At 43.3% G+C, this 21,350-nt stretch overlaps 1 protein-coding gene across 1 annotated transcript; it reads right to left on the bottom strand.

Moving 5' to 3' along the window:
- Positions 1-3,553: 3,553 nt before the first annotated feature.
- On the bottom strand, positions 3,554-20,980 carry LOC118411099. The gene is made up of 25 exons (XM_035813132.1): positions 20,719-20,980; positions 19,517-19,682; positions 18,880-19,039; positions 18,425-18,497; positions 17,603-17,814; positions 16,883-17,098; positions 16,335-16,472; positions 15,769-15,917; positions 15,268-15,389; positions 14,785-14,933; positions 14,075-14,263; positions 12,821-12,997; positions 12,423-12,593; positions 11,796-11,972; positions 11,390-11,593; positions 9,697-10,705; positions 9,358-9,444; positions 8,988-9,109; positions 7,817-8,371; positions 7,217-7,408; positions 6,805-6,843; positions 6,570-6,646; positions 5,908-6,301; positions 5,420-5,596; positions 3,554-5,125 (listed from the first exon to the last, which is right to left on the bottom strand). Exons 1-25 carry the CDS (start codon positions 20,790-20,792, stop codon positions 3,726-3,728), a joined length of 6,429 nt encoding a protein of 2,142 aa, XP_035669025.1. The 5' UTR covers positions 20,793-20,980; the 3' UTR covers positions 3,554-3,725.
- Positions 20,981-21,350: the final 370 nt, after the last annotated feature.

Consider the following 21,350-nt stretch of genomic DNA (forward strand, 5'->3'; position numbering starts at 1 on the left):
CGATACTACCATACTTTAACTATAGCAATTCAAAATGGCGGGCACTAGTCATGTGACCTCCTTGCGGGACTGTTCTATAAGTATCGCGGGAGGGACTGTTGTAGCATAGCTTCTCATACAACCATTTTAGAGTGAATTCTGAACAAGATTTTCATTTCATAGTGCTATCATCTGACTGATATTTACAATGTGGTCATTTTTTCTGTGCTATTATTACCCAGGTTTGAGGAACTTAGTGCAAATTTGGATATTGATTCACCTCAGTGCCCAATTAATGTACAAAAGGCTCAGACACATTAGTGTTATAAACCTGAATAGGGGCAGGTAACCAATACTAGAAAAACATAGCTATTTATTATTAACAATACTATTTACATTATAATAATAACTCTTCACCAAACTGGACTTTTCTTATCTTTATTTATCACAGAAACATTGTTACAATGAGGATTTGATTAGATGAGTATCTGTTACAGTGTGTACAAACTTATTTCAAATACAAAAATGTATTTCGTTTCACTTCCTAAATATTTTTAAAGTATTGGAAGAAGTTGACACATAAACAATATTAATTGCATTATTTATGTGCAGTAAAATGTGACCACATGCTATCAATAGCCTAATAAAATGTTGGAACATGGCACAAGCGGGCTCCTCTTCTGAGTACAGAAAGGAAATGTTTTATAACATTTAGTTATGACGTAGAAAATTTCCATTGTAAAATGTACCTTTATTAACATTTACAAACAAATTGTTTTTTCTCTTCTTAATAAATGACAACAATACCGGCCAGGTAAGACGCCGTACAGGTAAGTAAGGTGTGTTTCCTTTTATAGCAGACCAGGTAAGACACCGTACAGGTGAGTAAGGTGTGTTTCCTTGACTACAGACTAGGTAAGACACCTTACAGGTGAGCAACGTGTATTTCCTTTCATTACAGACCAGGTAAGACACCGTACAGGTGAGTAACGTGTATTTCCTTTGATTACAGACCAGGTAAGACACCGTACAGGTGAGTAAGGTGTGTTTCCTTGACTACAGACTAGGTAAGACACCGTACAGGTGAGTAACGTGTATTTCCTTTGATTACAGACCAGGTAAGACACCGTACAGGTGAGTAAGGTGTGTTTCCTTGACTACAGACTAGGTAAGACACCGTACATGTGAGTAAGGTGTGTTTCCTTTTATGACAGACTAGGTAAGACACCGTACAGGTAAGTAACGTGTATTTCCTTTCAGTACAGACCAGGTAAGACACTGTACAGGTGAGTTAGGTGTGTTTCCTTGACTACAGACTAGGTAAGACACCGTACATGTGAGTAACGTGTATTTCCTCTGATTACAGACCAGGTAAGACACCATACAGGTGAGTAACGTGTATTTCCTTTGATAACAGGCCAGGTAAGACACCATACAGGTAAGTAAGGTGTGTTTCTTTTTATAACAGACCAGGTATGACACCGTGCATGTGAGTAACGTGTATTTCCTTTGATTACAGACTAGGTAAGACACCATACAGGTGAGTAACGTGTATTTCCTTTCATTACAGACCAGGTAAGACACCGCACAGGTGAGTAAGGTGTGTTTCCTTTGTCTATAGACCAGATAGGATATTACACAGGTGAGTTAGGCGTCTTTCCTTTGCCTATATACCATATAGGCCATTATACAGGTGAGTAAGGCGTCTTTCCTTTGTCTATAGACCAGATAGGGTATTATACAGGTGAGTAAAGCAACTTTCCTTTGCCTGTAGACCAGATAGGGTATTATACAGGTAAGTTAGGTGTCTTTCCTTCGCCTATATACCAGATGGGGCATTATACAGGTAAGAAAGGTGTCTTTCCCTTGTCTATATACCAGATAGGCCATTATACAGGTGGATAAGGTGTCTTTCCTTTGCCTATAGACCAGATAGGCCATTAAACAGGTGAGTAAGGTGTCTTTCCTTTGCCTATAGACCAGATAGGCCATTATACTGGTAAGTAAGATGTCTTTACTTTGCCTATAGACCAGACAGGGTATTATACAGGTGAGTAAAGCAACTTTCCTTTGCCTATAGACCAGATAGGTATTAAACAGGTGAGTAAAGCAACTTACTTACCTGTATAATGCCCTATCTGGTCTATAGGCAAAGGAAAGACGCCTTGCTCATCTGTGCGGTGTCTTACCTGGTCTGTAATCAAAGGAAATACACGTTACTCACCTGTACGGTGTCTTACCTAGTCTGTAGTCAAGGAAACACACCTTACTTACCTGTATTGTTGTCATTTATTAAGAAGAGAAAAAAACAATTTGTTTGTAAATGTTGATAAAGGTACATTTTACAATGGAAATTTTCTACGTCATAACTAAATGTTATAAAACATTTCCTTTCTGTACTCAGAAGAGGAGCCCGCTTGTGCCATGTTCCAACATTTTATTAGGCTATTGATAGCATGTGGTCACATTTTACTGCACATAAATAATGCAATTAATATTGTTTATGTGTCAACTTCTTCCAATACTTTAAAAATATTTAGGAAGTGAAACGAAATACATTTTTGTATTTGAAATAAGTTTGTACACACTGTAACAGATACTCATCTAATCAAATCCTCATTGTAACAATGTTTCTGTGATAAATAAAGATAAGAAAAGTCCAGTTTGGTGAAGAGTTATTATTATAATGTAAATAGTATTGTTAATAATAAATAGCTATGTTTTTCTAGTATTGGTTACCTGCCCCTATTCAGGTTTATAACACTAATGTGTCTGAGCCTTTTGTACATTAATTGGGCACTGAGGTGAATCAATATCCAAATTTGCACTAAGTTCCTCAAACCTGGGTAATAATAGCACAGAAAAAATGACCACATTGTAAATATCAGTCAGATGATAGCACTATGAAATGAAAATCTTGTTCAGAATTCACTCTAAAATGGTTGTATGAGAAGCTATGCTACAACAGTCCCTCCCGCGATACTTATAGAACAGTCCCGCAAGGAGGTCACATGACTAGTGCCCGCCATTTTGAATTGCTATAGTTAAAGTATGGTAGTATCGTCGCCGTACATTTTGACCAAAAACAGGGACTTAAAATGCTTGTAAAGCACGGAAACTCCGTACACATCAATGGGACACCATCTTGAACATGTTTGTGGCGGTAGGTTTAGGTGTCGTTGCGCGACGGCCGATATTTTTGTGGATATAGTGGGCATTCGCTAAAAAGACATTTTGCTGGGCGTTCGCTAAAAAGACCATCGAGAATCGAAAACTTTGATTTATGTCACTTCGGGTCAATGGATTGACTTGAAACTCAGGATTAATACATGGGAGCACAACGTGGACATATTCCAAGCAAAAAAAATGAGATTCGTGCAGCGCGGACTTCTCTAGAGTGGGCGTTTGTGGGCATTCGCTAAAAAGACCATGCGGCAGAATCTGCGCTAGTTTTTTTGCAAGCTGGAATATCTAAGATAGTGTTAGGACAAAGTTTAGTGATATAGAGTTTTGTAATTACTTTAAAAACAGCGATGTTACCTGTACACAAGAAACGAAACAGGGATAGATGATGTTTGCTTTGTAAGATCAATATTCTTCATGTTTTATTGACTGAGATAATAGAAAACACATGAACCACAGGTAGTGTAAGACATACTGCCAACGTGTATTGAATGTACAAAGACATCCCTTTACTGGACCAGAATTTAAGAATCACGTGTGTTGGGACGCCACATGTGCTTGAACTACGACAAATTAGGAAATGTAGAGATCTTCATAATGACGTCAGAGAGAGAGACTGGTGGACCCTGTTGCAGACACACGTTGTACAGGCCAAGACCTTGGCGGACCTCCTTGTAGTACTGATCATGGGTTTTCCAGTACTTTTTCACCCCGTTAAGAATTACACTGGAGCAGCTATTAAACCACCAGCCGCCTCTGAACTTCTCCGCACAGTTATACCTCGCCAGGTCGTGGTCCCTGTCAAATGTCGAGAAGGCCATTCCAGTGACGTTCTTTCCAGTTGAGCGAGTGTTCAAACAATCGCTAGTACCCCTTAACCGTTGTCCCAGATGTAAGCGGTAGCTGTCTGCCTCGCTTGCCACTTTGAAGGAGGAGTATAAAGTGTAGCTGGAAACCCCTGTGTAGCTCTTGAAGTCTATCTGGAGCGCATACTGGCCCTGGTTGGTCAGAGTGTATATGTTTTCCAACCCGAGCCACAACTCACCCTCTAGGTCACCGAAACCTGTCTTGTAGTCGTCCCAGCCCCGGGTGAAGTTGACCCGTGCCTTCCCTTGGTTCGCCGTTTGGATCACAGTCCAGCCTCCCCCCGAAGACTCCATCTCGCAGAAGACGGAGAAAGGTGCGGTTGCCCCCTGGGGTTGAATCTGGTAGACCCCGCTGGCTGTTTTCCCTTCGCCACGAGCGTGGTCACAGTCCCGGTACACGTCGGCCCGCTCCCTGGCCTGTATCTTAATAGTGACTGTACTAAGCGATACGGGTGGTCCTTGCTGTAAGCAAACGTTATATAGGCCCTCCCCTCTCCCCGTTACTTCACGGTACTCATCGTGGCCATTATATTCCTTTATGACCCCGTTAAGTATCAGTAGAGAGCAGCCCCTATACCACCAGCCCCCATTCCACCTCTCCGCACAACTGTACCCAGCCCTGTCATTGTCCCTGTCTATGGTGCTGAACGCCATCCCATTCAAGTCCTGACCAGCTCTTTCCATGCACGAATCGGGTCTTCCTGTATAGTCGGTCAACGTCAACCGGTAGTTCTCCTCTTCTCCCGCCACCTTAAAGTTATCGAACTCGTACGATTGTCGTAGACCACCGAAGGATTCAACTTGGATCTTGACCCTGACGCCCCCTTCCTTCGTGAGTAGGTGAATCTTTTCGTTTCCAAGCCAGTATTCTCGGGAGATGACGCCGAAACCGTTCTTGTAGTCTTCCCAACCCCGCGTGAAGTTCTCACTCTCGGTGTGCTTTCGCTGCTGGATGACGGTCCAGGCGCCTTGACCGTCTTGCAAGTCGCAGCGGACGGGGAAAGGCTCGAGCACGTACCGCGGACGGATCCAGAACACTCCGCTGCTCTGTGCACCTGAGCGTTTCACGGCGTCACAGTCTACGTACAATTCGGTATCTGCAAGATAAAAATACAGTGTGATTTCCTCACAGAAAAAAAAACTGAAACCGTGTTTCAATCCACTACATGCAGCAAGTGGAACAAACATGATTAGGTTCAGTGAGAGGGATTACATTCGTCATTCGGGATGGTGATGCAAAACCAGCGTCTTCACTTATACTGCATGAGAGACCTTCTGGTGAAAGCCTCAGGCATCAAATCACGTTAAGGAACCCAGCGCAAGGGGTAACCCACTGTGCTGCTCAAAAATGTGAATCCGCATTACACTATTAGGTATTAAAAAACACTCACCTTGAGCGTCTGGTTGAAACTTGATCCTCATCTCCGTGGACTTGAGCGAGAATTGGTAGTTGTTCTCCCAGTGCGGCCACTGCCACCACACCAGTCCGTCAGGGTGCCGTGTGTGGGACTCCTGTGGGTACCACTTCCCGTTCAGGTTGGCGTTGTAACAGCCATCGTGCCACCATCCTACAGGGACCAAACACAGCCACTCTTAATAACATATGTACATGTATTGATAAAGTAACAAGCAGAGCTTAACTTATGACAAAATGTTTATCTTTGTACCAAAACAAGGCTTGCGACTGATGCTCAGAACACGTCATTTTCAAGAAATGTGACGTGAACAGTGGGTCAACAGTGGCTGGAGGTCTATATCGCCCCCCGCCTTATAGCTAAGCTTTCCAAATCTTTTCATAACTATCTACACAGAGCGTTTGTATCTGTTTGTATAGCTAATTACATTGTATACTAGAACAAAATTGGCCAATTTTCCCCACCTCCTTTATTCACGGCCGCACAGTTTGTTCCGTGACCATCGTTGTCCCTGTCCTTGGTGCTGAACGGGTGGTTGGCATGGTAACGTAAGGAATCCCCCGCGGTGCCACTGTAGTCTCCCAGACGCAGTTTGTACATGTCTTTCTCGCCTGCAATGTAGAACAGGTCGTATTCCGCATATTCTTCGTTCCCCTGGTAATCGACCAGGTCGACACGGAGTTTGTATACACCGCGTTTGGTGAGCGCATGGATCTTCTCGTTCCCAAGCCACGTCTCGTCCCCCGGGGTTCCGAATCCATCTTTGTAGTCGTTCCAGGCGCGATAGAAATTTTCGGAGCCGTCCTTTCTCCGCTGAATCACAGTCCACCCACCTCCGCCAACCATACGACAGTAGACCTGCATTATGCAAGAGCAACCTGTTTTCAAGTTTTCCTCACTACAAGTTTCAGCGTAACACTAATTTCCCTCTAGCTCACGTTATACTGTTCAGTTACAAGTCTTAATGTCCTTCTACAGCAACAGCGTCTTTCACGCGCGGGACTGCCAAACTATGGAACTCTCTCGATGGAAAGGAAAGGAAATGCTTTTCAATGAGAGAAATTGTTTTAATCAATTCATTAGCGGATGACGAATGCTTTGGTAATGGTGAATCGAATCAACTTACCTGGAATGACATGCCTGGTTCTGGCTCAATTGTGTAGACGCCATCTTGTTTGTGGTAGTTGTAAGCATCGGAACAATCTGCGGGGAAAATCTTACACATCAATTGTTAACAAATAAATAACTTAGCAGGTCAATGCAAAATGAACAGATTGATGTACAAAATGCATCAAATGACAAAAATGCAGTAAAAGTCTGATAAAAAACAGGTTTCTGAACACAATGAGCAGTTCACATACCTTTGCATACTTTTCCTCTACATAATTTTGGTGCACTCCCTGGAAACGAAAAAAAACAGCTTAGAATTGAGACAGAATCTATATCAACTTATCAACATTTTGAAAAATAAAACGTAATGGCTTTCCAGAAGACTGTGGAATGCATGAAAGAGAGGTTCCACTAGCTGCCGTACCACGAAAAGCCGATAGACTTCACAAAAGCAACCATGACCTTCATCTTGTTGAGATCTTCGTTTCTTGACGTATGGTGGCCAACATATATGGAGACTATGGAGACGCAGCAACAGGTCCCTTGGAACAGAGAGAGAGGGGGGAGACGGACAAACACGCACACGCACGCACGCACGCTCACGCAGAGGCATAAACACAGCATACCTAATTTACCAAGATAATAATTTGTGTTCTTTCCTACCCTTGTCAGGCAGACCGGCGATTTCTAAGTCATACGTGACTTGGTGCCCCGCGCGCCAGGCGTACAGCTTCCGTTCCCGATGGTTGTAGGACAGATGCCGGATGTCACTGGTCACAGTAGGAAATGGCAGGCCGGGAGAACCCTCCTGTCCGGTCGTCGTGTTAAAGGAGTAGTCGACCCCTCGCTGCCGAACTGGTGAAAAGAAAATGAAGAAGACTCAAGGAAATGTTGAAAAAAGATCTAAGTTTGAGACAGGCGTTTAAAAAGCCATTTACCTGTTACAATTCGATTCGGTGCGGTGTTGAAATGGCTTAATTCTATTCCTTGTTCTTACGTTAATTCTTTCATCAAGTTTAGTTAACATTGCATTTTGTAACCGACCCACACCATATTGTCTATAGGACATCAGACATCTCAGTTTCTTAGCTGTGCAAGCGCAGATAATGCGACAGAATGGCCCAATTCTACTCCTGCCATCACCTTTTATTAATGAATTGCTGCTTGCATTTACATTCCACGGGCTTTACATCACAATAGATAAAAACATGACAATTATTGCGTAGCATGGTTGGGTAGTTAGGCACTGAAGAAAGCACTTACCAACTGTGTACAGCACTCCACATATCATGAAAGCGTTGGCAGCATTTTTCTTGTTGTACGTCGTGTTCCACGTTTGCATGATTGACAGGTCCTCCGGATTCAGACGACTCACCACGATGCGGCCGCCATTTTGGGGCGTGGCGTATATTACCCATAATCCTTTCTCGTCGACTGCAAAGTCTATGTCCGTGAGACCCTTTCCTTGGTAGTGGTACGTGTTCTTGCTTCCAGCGTTTAGAAGGACCCTTTCGACCGTAGCCCCTGTCTTCAAGTTCATCTTGAACATCGTGTTACTGTGATATCTTGTAGAATAGAAGTTGCCGTTGTAGACAGCATGACCTGTGCCGCAGGCAGACACCTTGATAGTCTTTTGCTGAAGGTCGTTCTTGAAGTCTTCCAGGTTTCTGTAAACCAGAATGGATCCTACGTAGTAGTTGTTCATGTAGTAGATGGTGTCGGGGTCGCCGGTGGGATCCTTCATCCATGCCCCCTGGTAAAAACCAGACGTTCTGTGGTCCACAGGATTCTTCACACTCTTTAACTCACAGTTCGAGCCTGAATACGGAACCAATTTAACAATTAAAAACAATGATGATACAGAATGAAAAGAAAACATGCAGTGAGGAGCAGAAGACCATGCGAATTTTTTAAAAGCGAAACAACAATAACAAAAAAAATTAATGCAGTAAGTTAATTGAACTTTACAATGAAAATCACCACGCTGCAAATAGTCAAAACATGTCATATGATAGACTCAGTGTCTAAATGTTACGCTAGCTCACCTTTAGCTAATGTTGGTGTCCATATTCCAGTTCAGTGATTTTACATTTAAAGATCTTCTGAGTCAAATGATCATTATCAAATGCTGTACAACTCAAAGACGAGAACATCTAAATTATACCAGAACTTCAATCCATTGATAATGCAAATAGAGACACCAACATGGTGAAACGTATCTACTTCGATATAATCCATGGGCCAGATGGGTTTTGGTACCACCTAGAGGGGCATGTGCTAACATGTTTTTTTTAATTAGCAGGAACCAAAGTTAATTTTAAGGTATGATAACCAGTTGTCATGCACAGCTTTCCTGCTGTAATCACGTGACCAAGTGACGTGATCCAAATTGACCTGGCCGTTTGTTCCTTATAATAGCATAGAAAGTACTCACCGCCGCACTGTCCTTTACACTCTTCAGGAGCCGGTGTTTGTGTTGGAGTGGGCTCAACATCATCATTGTCTGGAAAACTGGCGGGACGAACCTTCATCTCTACTTTTTTGAAGGAGTAGTATCTAAAGCAAACAAACAATCATATTTGTGATTGTACAGCTAGTACAGATTGTACAGATAGTTCTGTTCAAATTCTACAGCTAACTGTTCTAAATATAAAGAAAAAAGGAATTTTATTATATGGAATAAAGTTTAGAGAAAAAGTTTTCCATAATAAAGGTTGAAAGGTTCAAGAGTTGAAAATGAAGCTTTTCATACAAAAGGTCCAAAACATCTTGACATTATTTTCTAAAGAATGAATTGCACTCACCTATCCTTCCATGGCTGCCAAAAGATGCCCCCGTGAACGTTGTGTTTTGGCTCTTCCGTGTAGTATTTACCGTTAAGGTTTGATGATCTGTAAATGAAGAAAAGCTGTAAATGAATCTGTTTTAATGAAAAATACCGAAATTCTTGAGTTTTAGATCTTTCGATATCAATGTAACATGTAGAAAAAAAGACTTGCAATGGGGTTGATAGTGGTCTAGCAGCAGTGAAGATTTGCTCACGAAGTTTCAGACAATGATTAAGGCTGTTGAGACAATGATTACGGATTATTCTATAAATAAATTCTATAATCTGTTAAATGTTAGTTTATCATGATTCTTACCCGCAATTGCTGTACCACCAAGCACCTTTAAACTGCACGGCACAGTTCGAGATGTCGTTGGGATCGTTGTCCCTGTCCTTGGTGCTGAACTGCAATCCGTTGTTGCTCACCTTGCGTGAATTCAGCATGGCATCTCCTGCAGTTCCACTATACTCCGCCAGGTGGAGTCTGTAGTTGTCGTCGGGGCCAGCAATTCTAAATTCACCGTATTCTGCGTACCTTTTCTCGCCATTCCAGTCCTCGATATCAATGCGTAGTCTATTAGGCGTTTCTCCTCCTACTAGATCGTAGATGTTGTCGTTACCAAGCCAATACTCTGCATGAGCTACACCAAACCCCCGTTTGTATTCTTCCCAACCTTTTTCAAGAAAAAAGTCTGTTGAACCGTCCTGTCGCTTTTGGATCACCGTCCATCCTCCTCCACTCGTTTCCATGTCGCAGTAAACCATGACGCCGTCGCCAATGACGTGTACGCCACTGCCCTTCTTCCCTTGGCTGTACAGTTCAGCGCAGTCCTTTCCACTTGCGGTTTCGTCAGGTTCTGCTAGGCGGCGTAACTTCATAGTCACCTTTTTCAGGGAGTGTAGTTTGGGGTAGCCATGCCCTCTGAGTGGGAACCAGAAGATGCCATTTTGCTCCCCGGTGTATTCCCCACTGTCTTTGTAGACCCCGTTCAAGTTGGCCCAGTTAAGACACACGTTGCCAAACCACCAGCCGGTTTTCTGTACGCTTGCGCAGTGCGACCCCTGTCTCGCTCCATGGTCTTTAGTTGTAAATGGTTGATCTCTGTCCAACTTCGTCATGCCATCTCGGATGTTTCCCGAATGGTTTCCGAGCCGAAGTTTGTAGTCGTTGGCTTCGTTCTCTACTCGGAAATGTGAATATTCGGCGAAGAACGTTCGCCCGTCGAAGGCCTCCATGTCTATACGTAGCTTGTATTGAGCTTGGTTGGTAAGGTGATAGATATTGTCGTTACCAAGCCAATATTCTCCTGCCGCGTCACCAAAACCTTTAACAAATAAAACAGAGAGAACATTCAACGCTATAGCTAGTCTCATGAACACACAATGTTCTTACATTTCTTTGCTTGTCTAACATTACAAGAATAACTTTTTTCTGTTGATGAACTATTCATCTAAAGCTATGTCCATGTCTCACGGACTATTTCCAGTTTTGATTCTCATATACTTTATCATTCTTCTCAATTTATCATTTAACGCTTAAATCTTAATAATCAGAAGTTTGTAACTCTTTTCAGTTGCAAATTGGTGCGTAATTTCACATGTCAAAGAACCAGCATACAAGTGGGGGTGACCCGATGTAATTTCCTGAAAACGCTAATAGCTATCCCTGGCGAAATCGCATGTCACTACTGCCAGCTGTACTTGCAAAAGCATCATGATTCGAGTCAGATTAGGATGACTGTTTTATCTTATGCTTTAAAAGCCCAACGTCGAGATCCCCAATTCCATTCTTCTGTAATGAACGGTAATAAGCTAGTTCATAGTTTGAAGTTCGCATGCGCAGTGTGATGCATTATGAGTCAAAGTTGAAGACCTCTGGCCAATGGCGTCCATCTAGGACTTATTATAAACCTCACCTCACCGGTCCCATAGCCTCACCGGCCGTTATCAACAATGCATCACAAATGCGCATGTGCAATTGAAACCGCGAAAAAAATGCTTCCACCTACCGTCCTTGTATTCCTGCCAGCTGCGGAAGAAGTCGACAGAGCCGTCTTGTCTCCGCTGGATGACTGTCCAGGCGCCGTCCTCATCAAACTCACACCAGGCGCTGGAGATGCCGCCGGAGTCGTCTGAAGGCTGGATGGAGTAGACACCGGAGTCCTTCTGTCCCTGGTCGTACCAGTCGGTACAGTCACGGGGAAAGTCCTCTTCTGTGTAGCAGCAGCAACAAGAACAACAACGACGATGATCGGGCACACATATGAAAATTGTAGACAAAGTAAAAAAATAAGAATCAGATTACAAAATAATCAACAAAGCAGACGCTAGAAGTAGAATCTTTCTGAGAACTATTCCGATTTGCAATGGGATCATATCGTGCAAGATACAGATAGAACAAAATACATTTCTTACGTTTAGGCTGACATGTCGGCTCGTCCCCAGCCCAGACTCCGTCCTCACACAGAATGCTTTGCGGCCCTATGATGTTGTACCCAGGAGCACACGTAAACCTGGCCCTGTCCCCAGCTTGCCTCCCCGACACTTGTACAGCGCCGTTCGCCGGGGCTTCGACGGGCGGACACAGCACCGCTAGAGATAGGGAATGATATTCTTTACATTCACGTGTTATAATAGCTTTCTTACATCGTGTGGCAGCGTCCCTCTTAATGAGCAACGTTCAGTGGAAGGTCACTGTTACTGCCCTTAACATGTTAACAATGAGAGTCTGTGCTACACAGAAAACTGTTCCTAACACAATGATTGCAAACATACAATACTATGGGCGGCAATACTGATATACATACACATATGATACAGCACTTTTACAAACCACGACAGGTCAAGCGATTGGGGCCGGCTGCTCTTTTTTTTCAATTCTTTCAGAACTACGACAATCATTGACAAATATCAATGTTTCTGCATCATTTGTTTTTCTCCAACGAATTCGAAGTATAGGCATATGTCTATCACAGAATGTTTGACAGAGAATCTTTATCAGTGAGAACAGTTGCTTCAGGACATCTAAAATATCTACGTTACCTCCTTTCTCGCAGGCTGGCTCGCTGCCTGCCCACTGTCCTCTGACGCACTCCCGCATGTGCGGCCCGGCCAAGTCGTAACCTGTCGTGCAGGTATATGTCGCTAGGGAGCCGTGAGTTCGGGTCTCATAACGTACGTGGCCGTTCTCGGGACGGTTTGGAATGGAACAACCTGGATTTGTACAAAAATACGTTGTCGTGAGTCATACTGGAAATGTTTTCTTCTACAAGCTACAAGAGAAAGAATTGACGATTTTTTATAGATTGAAACCGCATGTACACGCATTCGTGCTTTGACATTGAACATTGCTACAATAATGACATAACATTTTAACAATGTTACTGTTTGTTAAGTTGACTGATAAAATTAATTGTGGATTTTACAAGGATTACGCTTACCCGCGGGTTCACACCTCGGCTCGTTCCCAACCCACTCCCCGTACTGACAGACACGACTTCTCGGCCCCTTCAACTCGTACCCAGAGTCGCACGTGTACGCGGTCACGTCTCCGTGTTGTCTCCTCGGTGTCCGTACGGCACCGTTTCTCGGGGCTTCAACAGGTGGGCACTGCAATGCTACATAACAGGGAGGCATCTACATTATTCACTTCCAAACGATGCCCCAAATATGCAAATGAGCACATGTAAGTGGTGATGTAGAATCTTTGGTGTCATCTCATGGTTATGGCTGTCTCTCCAAGCAGAGGTTTGGTTCCGGTTGTTTCACGACGTGTTGATAGGCATTTTGTCGGTTTTTTTTTATTTTGTCCCTATTTCTTTATGTCCACATTGTCGGACATTGTTAGGTTTTGACACGGCAAGATACAATAAAGGGTTAATGCCCCGGCCCGAGGTGTATATGGTGAGATAATCCTGTCAGGTGCGATAACCACCGAATAAACCGCCGACAGGGATTATCTCACCATATACACCGAGGATAAGGCGGGGCATTAAAGTTATTATCATATAGCCTTCCCAAACTTGCAAATTCCCGTATGACGCATAGATCCCTTGGTACTATACGTGTGAATTCCTTTGTCGAATTTCTGAAAGTTCACATTTGGTACATACATATGTAAGGAGATTACAGATTGCATTTTGAAACCAAAATTTCCACAGAAAATATTCGAAACATTGCAGGCTTTTTAGAAAAACAAAACTCATTATCAATGTTAACAGAAGGAGCCATTCCCCCTTGCAGTCTGCTCCGGCATATGTTTTGCTCCTTTTTATTGGCCAATGCCTGCATATACCATTCTTTCGTTCCTTTTGATTGGTCAAAATGAATTAACACCCGCACCGGTGTTAATTCAAAATGAATTAACACCACTGGTGTTAATTTGCACCTGCCTGGCCGGAATCTACGTGTTACGGCGTCATAACCAACGTGGAACGGGGCCTTCTGATTGGTCCGCGGCGCCTGGCTATATGATAATACAGAATAGAAAGCCCGATTAAAACGACTAAAAAAACAGCCGGAGCCTAACCTCTGCTCGGAGAGTATCCGCTGGCCACATAAGAGAAGGAGACAAAACAGAAAGCCCCCAAATTAACAAACAGCTAGCCGGAGCCAAACTTATTCTTGGGAAGTACAATATATACGTTTTACTCGGTTGTGTGACTTGATGATATTTTTGGTGAAAAATAACTGACCAGTGCATCTTGGTGTTTCCTCACTCCATCGTCCACCCGAATCGCACATGCGCACAGCGGTACCCTCCAAACGGTAGCCAGCGTCACAGTAGTACCGGGCTTGGGCGGGGGTGGCGCTGTTGTCAATAACCACCCTGCCGTTTGCGATGGCACCGAGGTTCACGCACCCTGCCTCTTCTTGGTCATTTTCTGTTTACAAGAAACAACAGTTTGTCCTTGAAAACAGTTAAATAGTCAACTAAATCTATCAATAATCATTCACTCGGTGAGATTATATTTGATGGTAAGTTTAACTATTTATTGCTGTATCCAATGATCGAGAACTACTCCGAAAACCTACTGCAGTCATGAGCCGTGATGAAGGGGATACAAGCTTGAGTCACATTCTTTCCACTGCAACGCCACCTAGCTGTGTGAGGTAGAACTTTACTGTCCCAGGTGAGGTTTTAGTTTTGCAACTATCACTGAAACTAGGCTTTTGACCATTGGGACAGAAGAGAAGACTTGACAGCAACTAGATGTCTCTGACCTTCTCGGTCCTCTGTTCTTCTTAGCGTTATTTATGTTACCTTTGGGATCTCAGGATAGTGTGGTAACCATTACTCCAGCCTGGTTGTGTTAGACACGTTATCATCAAGTGTATTCAACTTTGATGGAAAAATAGCTAAATTATTGAATATATCTTGAACGAAGAAAAGGCGTTGTTGTACCTTCTACGATGGTAGCTTGTATCCAGGCGAAGAACTTGTGCAGCCGCGTGTACACTCCGAACTTTCCCGCCAAGGCACAGCCGTCTCCCCAGCTCACCACGCCGAGCAGGTACTCACGGTCTTCGTCAAAAACGGTGAAAGGGCCTCCACTGGAACACAGCACACTCAAAAGTCAAAATCCTGAGCCTAACATCCGTACATAACTTCAGCAGGTGGGCAATCATTCCTATAGTACGGTTCTTTGGGCACAATCAGGGCCGGGAATACTTACTTCCAACGTCTATCAGACACCATCATCAGGGTAGAATGATGAAGTAATAACTTTATCGCACAACAATTGTACAAGGTACAAAGTATGGATTATATGTAAAAGGACGGTTTTCAGGTGCAAAATACGCGCAACCCTCTGTCGATCTTAAATATGGCCGACCTCCATCGATACGCCCGAAGATCGTGGATAATGTGACAGGGGTATTACCGTACCTGTCCCCGTCGCACGCGTCCTCTCCCCCACCGGGTCGACCTGCGCAGAACATGTTTCTGGTGACGTCATACTGTGGGTGTGCCCTCCGGCAACGGCCCTGCGACACCCTGGGAATCAGCACCTGCATAAAGCCGTTAAAATGTTATTATTCAAGACTTGTCAAACGATGTTTTTCTATCACGATCGAGACAACAGGTTGGGATGAAAGATTTCGACTCATTAAAAACATTGCTTATTAAGTGTACACACTGCCGTATTAAACAACAGCAGATATGTATTTTCTAGCACAAGAATTGGACTCACTGAATTTTCGACCAGTCCTCTAGCCTTCTTTTTGATAACTGAAAATACTACTTCTCAGAACACGTGTTTTTATGATAACTGAGAATCCTACTGTCCAAAACACGTGTCTTTCTGCAAGTGTGACATGAGCAATGGCTCAAATGTGGTGGGTAGTCTGTAGCAAGTCCCGTCCCGGTTCAACATAGTATGTTACTTACCTTTTTTAGAACATTAGAGTAAGGTCCTCCCTCCACCACACGGCCCCATCCCGACACAGTTCCGGCAGAGCCCGGCCGGATGAGACGCCTAGCGCGGCCCACAGACGGCAAGCACACCGGCAGGATGTAGTCCGTGTACAGTACCTTCTCTGCAATACAAGAAATCAACAAATCGACCTTAAACTTTCTCGAAGGAATAAAAGCCAGCGACGCTCAGAGATAAGTGTTCATACGCTTCGATGTTGGCTCTAGTTTGTCTGTAAACTGCAAATAGAATTTTGCCAGTGCAGGTTCAAGTTACTCTCCAAGCAGAGGTTGAATCGCGCAGATATAGTTCGCGATTCAACCTCTGCTTGGAGAGTAGGTTCAAATCACATGTTCAGCAATTCAAAATTTCCGTTTCATACTATACGACTAGGAGATAGCTAAGAAAACAACAGAATCAGTAGAGATGACTTTTATCACGTTTTGCCTCCCCCTTCATTCGCTTTTATTTATCAAGTTAAGTAAAGAAGGAACCCTAAAGGTTCCGTTCAACGTGTGCACCGTGCAAGAGCGCCACCTACCTGTCAGACGTATGAGTGCAAGATCCGCGTCGTACGTGTCGTGGACGAACCCGTCGTACACGACAACCTCCTGCACCGTGTAGGACCGCTCGTTCTCCTCGAAAACCCCGCGCTTTGCCACTTGCTTACCCAGGCGAACTAGTATACGATGTAGAAAACATTTAAATTGTGACATGAGTGGTAGACTGTAGCGACCCTCGTCCCGGTTCAGCAGAATTTTGTACCGGGTCGCTCATTGCTGGCCTTTTCTGACTGACTGCTATGGAGGCTAGTATGGTCCACTTCCACTGCAAATATTGAGATCGCTTATAAACAAAACTATCTTAAACTTCAAAGGTAAATAAATCATCAAAACTAAGCATGTAAAATATGAAAAAAGAAACTAAGCAAAAATATATGTTAGACGCCTTCTCTGTTTAGATCGATCAAATATGTGGTATTGCATCCCCAGGGAGACTCTTTGAACTCTTTACGATTATTTACAAGAAAGTATTATATACGTGGTGTATAGGATTGAATCTACGTTGTAGATAAGTAAGAAAATCTACCTATGAAGTCGTCCTTTGTAACCTCTGCCTCCACGATGCAGTGAGCCGCAGTGACGACCCACTGAGAGTTGACCAAAGCGCCGCCACAGAAGTGCCTGTTTCTAGTAGGCCTCACGTCCCACAACATGGCCTGCCATGGGATGGTGCCTGGATCAGCCTCCGTCCCGCCCACAATAAAACCTTCGGGGCCCTTTTTATACACGGGGCGACCGCAAACTGTGTAAGAAGGAGGGAATACAAGTTTAGTCACAGTTGGGATCGCATCCTTCTAAACTGCAGCGCGTAGCAGGTGGGAGTAGTACTTTTCAGTATTGTCCTGGGAGGGTAATAGGAGGACTGCTGGCAGATAGATATCTCTTGGCTGTGTGTAAAGAACTTTGTCAACTACATGTATGTAGGTAGAAACGAGCAGAAATATTGACCACAACAAAACTCTGTGTGTAGATAATCACTGGCGGCCCCTTGGAAATCATATATGTTACAAAGTAAGGAAGTGTCAGATAATATTAAGTCGCAACTGTCTTATTTCTAGCAACCACAGATAAAAGATAAAACTGTTTGAACGCTAAAAAGTTTCATTTGGTATCAAGACAAGGCCAGGAGTAGGACCAGGAGCCATCTTTACTTGTGCCAAGTTTTGACTACCGGTATACCCGGTACAGAATCTACATAATACTGTATTTGAATTATCTACCAAAAAGTACAATGTTGTCTACTTACCCAGTTCAGTGTCCACGTTAACGGCTAGCCAGGCATGCACCTCCGCTGTTTGCTCCCCGTTACTCACTGAACAGGTGTACCGACCGGTGTCAGCCACGGTGGCGGAGGTGATGTGCAGGTCCCCCCGATGCTGGAACACCCTCTGTCCGTCAAGGAACATGGAGCTCCCGTCCTTCAGCCATGCTGGTTGGATGTCACCAGCGACCTTACACCTTCGTTAGGAATAAGGGAGAGACACGAAATATTTGATACAGTCTCCAACAGCTTAGAGTTTATGCAGTTCTACATACATGCAGCTCTAGTCTATCTTAGGCCATGTTGATTTGATGGATAACATCTTCTGGGAACCCCCAAACGTTCTTGAGAATAAAAAAAAAATTTGACCCCAAAATTGCGTTGACTATAAATCTAAGTGGTCAGAAAGGCTGTACATAGGACTAAACACACAATATAGTATACAATAAATTCTTCATTCTTATACTTTCACATCCTCTTTGAGCTTGGAATATTCTAGATCTATGACATAAAGTATACGTTTTCAGATGTCGGTTATTTTGACGGTATATATTTGCTTATTTTGAAGCTGCTTTATTCGATTTATAGTATGGTTTAAAATTTTTGTTTTCATTTGTTCATTGTTTCATTCGAGATTTTCAACATTGGCTAAGGTTCTTTATGTCGGGAAAGGGCTATGGCATAGAGAATCTCAGCCCATGTTGAAAAAAATGAGCTGAAATAAACCTCGGCCACCACTCTAGAAGTCGATAGCAACAAAGCTGGCTGGTATTTTACTACTATGAACTACAGGAGGAGGTACTGTACCTGAAAACCTGGCGTTCTCCAAAGTTGACAGACGCGTTCTGGGGACGTTCTAGGAAGTCAACTTTGTCTTCATCTGTCGTGTTTGTTGGAAAAATGTGCATGTATACACTATGTTAGATCAAGCGCAACACAAAACAGAGAAAACAATGCAAGTTTGGTGAAAATACGTTTCCTTAATACATACTGAAAGATCCTTAAAACGAACAACAAACGGCTGTTTGTAAACCAACGAATTCGTTAAAACGAGTCTTGCAAGTTGCATTATACTTTGAGACACAAAATATAAGACATTTGACGCGATTGAAAAATGCAGAAACGTTTTTTTGGGGGATGACTTTTCTTCCAAAGTACGAGTATTTGTAACGATAACTTTCCTAGAGCGTGTGTAAACGGTCACAAATTATCAGACGGTTTAACATAACATTGACGAACAACAGTCTAGTAAGGTTTCCAACCTGACTTCAAAGTGAGCCTGGCGTCAGCCGTGATGACGTCACCATCCAACTCCAACTGACATGTGTAGGTGCCGAGGTTGTCACGTGACACCAGCACCAGAAGGTTCTTATTGGCCAGGAGGAAAATTCCAGTCTGGGAGGAAGCAACTCTCTGCCCATCCTTGGTTGAACGTGCAGAAAAATCACAACTTGAATTGCAATGTATATTGTATGCTGTTCCTTGTGTAAGAGAAGTTTGGCAATTTTTCACTGTACAGAATTAATTTCATAGCTGTTGAGATAATTGTACAAACAAATAATGTCTATTTTGATGAACTCCAAGCAGATACAGAGTTTTGTTCAGTGTTCTCGTTTTTGAGGCACTACTCTTAGGGTGTCTTTCTAGTTGCCAGATTTTTTTAAGAATCCCATTACCTTCTCCCTATATCTGCTTGGAGGACATATTTCATACTATAATATATAATAGATCTGGATATAGAGAGACATGTTCTTCAATACTTGGTGGGTACTAGTATTTTGTTACGTATGGTAGGCAAGCTTGGGATTGTTAGAGCGTATCACTTGATTCGATTGGAGGACTCTTTTCTCCCGCCCTTTGTTTACCATCAACTTCGTATTGACATTTTTTATTGTTTACCTTATGCCATGTTGAAGTTGGCTGTCCGCCGTTGGACTCCGCAGAACACTGGAAGATGACAGTGTCTTCCAGCTCCGCGGAGATGCTGACAGGGCGCTGGGCAAAGGCGAGCGGCCCCTGGCGGCGTACTCGGTAGTGCAGGTCCGTAGAGTCGAGTGGTACGAAGCTGTCAGGATGAAAATGACGGAATGCGTGACGACATCACGATTGCACAAATCGCCTGGCACTTCACCGAGTCATGATCAGTCAAGGCAGATGGTAAGGATGGGGAAGTACCCGATTTGATTAATCACATTGACTTCCTTAGTTTCGGTAGTAACCAGAGACCAGAGTTTTAGTTGAGCCGCCCAAGAAGGGTTGTGCCGTTCAAGTAATAAAATGTTGGCAATTTCTTTTCTGGTATACGCCCCAAAATTGTGTTCATCCTTATGATGCATCTTTCTAAAGTATATGTAGTAACCAGGAGTTAAATGCATCATGTAAATATTTATTTTAATACCCATAGAATATTTTAACAAGGACCAAATTAACAAGGACCGCCTAGTACTTAGATTGTTGTTTTAAAGAGAACAGATAAACACTTTTGTCTACACTAACAAATACATCTGAATATCATTTTGCTGAAGAAGAGCTGTTGGCTGACGAAAACTCATGACCACATCATGTTTAGAACATGAGATATAGAAAAGAGAAGTCCTGCTGTAGTACGAAAGACAGTCGCTAGGGAATCAAGCTTGTCATTAGCTTTGCTGACACCTAAGTAGTACTACATACAAAATATCACAAAGATTCGATCCATTCACAACTTCTCTAGGGCTTATATAATGCTGTGGGAACAAACAATGCAAATATGGTTTGCGATATACACCGTATGGTGATATATATAAACAAACTACTAGTAACTTACAGCACCGAAATTAACTTCTTGGGGACCGCTTGGGGCCCGGAAGTGAAATGTTGTGGGAACCAATCTATGGCATACGAAATGTCAGGATAGTACGGGGCTAACAGAAGTTTGATTTAACATAAAGGGCCAAATCATGAGCCCTTTGTACATAGGAAGCGGACTATCCATTACCATCCGACGCATACACGTGAGCTTATATTGTATGTAAAGAAGTACAGGGAGTTGAAACAATACACGAAGCCAGTATTTCAAAACGATTGGGAAGCCATCAAGAGTTCGGGACAAGTTTACTTACTGTTCTGTAGTACTCACGGTCGTTGAACTCAAAATAGCGAGGACACTCGCACACAATGCCAGTGCGATCGTCATACTGACAGTATTTTCGACACTCTGTTATACCTGCTACTGCTGGAAGAGGTGCTACTGCTAACCATAGGATAGAAAAGATAACCCGCTCTCGTTTGCGGTCTATAGCGTTTTACAGCACGAAAATGGCGCACTGCTTGATCGGAGTTAGAGTGAAAACAACTGAATGGGATGGACCTCGGACCGGAAGTGAGGAAAAACAGATCACGTCCACGACAGGAAGTGATCGTACGGTGCCAGAGGTGAGGGCTGGCGTGTAGGTTCTGGGAAGGCGACAAGAAGCTTTAATATGATTTGGCTCACACACTTTTCAATACTCTGATAAGAGGATTACCCTTAATCTCCCAGCAGATGTCTGGTGCCTGGTTCAGTGTTTTATTCTGCGTGCACGTGTTTCAGTGCGGTGTGATCTTCAAACAGTTGCAGATGAGAAGTTCAGGCGAAGTGGTGAACCAGCATACTAGAAATACCTTCAAACTACTTTTTCTGCTTGGATATGCTATGTTTTATGCAAATGAGACCCCCACATGGTCTCAGTAAACTTTATCGTCAACGTCAGAT

This window comes from Branchiostoma floridae, chromosome 3, assembly GCF_000003815.2.
Source record: "Branchiostoma floridae strain S238N-H82 chromosome 3, Bfl_VNyyK, whole genome shotgun sequence".
Classification (NCBI taxonomy): domain Eukaryota; kingdom Metazoa; phylum Chordata; class Leptocardii; order Amphioxiformes; family Branchiostomatidae; genus Branchiostoma; species Branchiostoma floridae.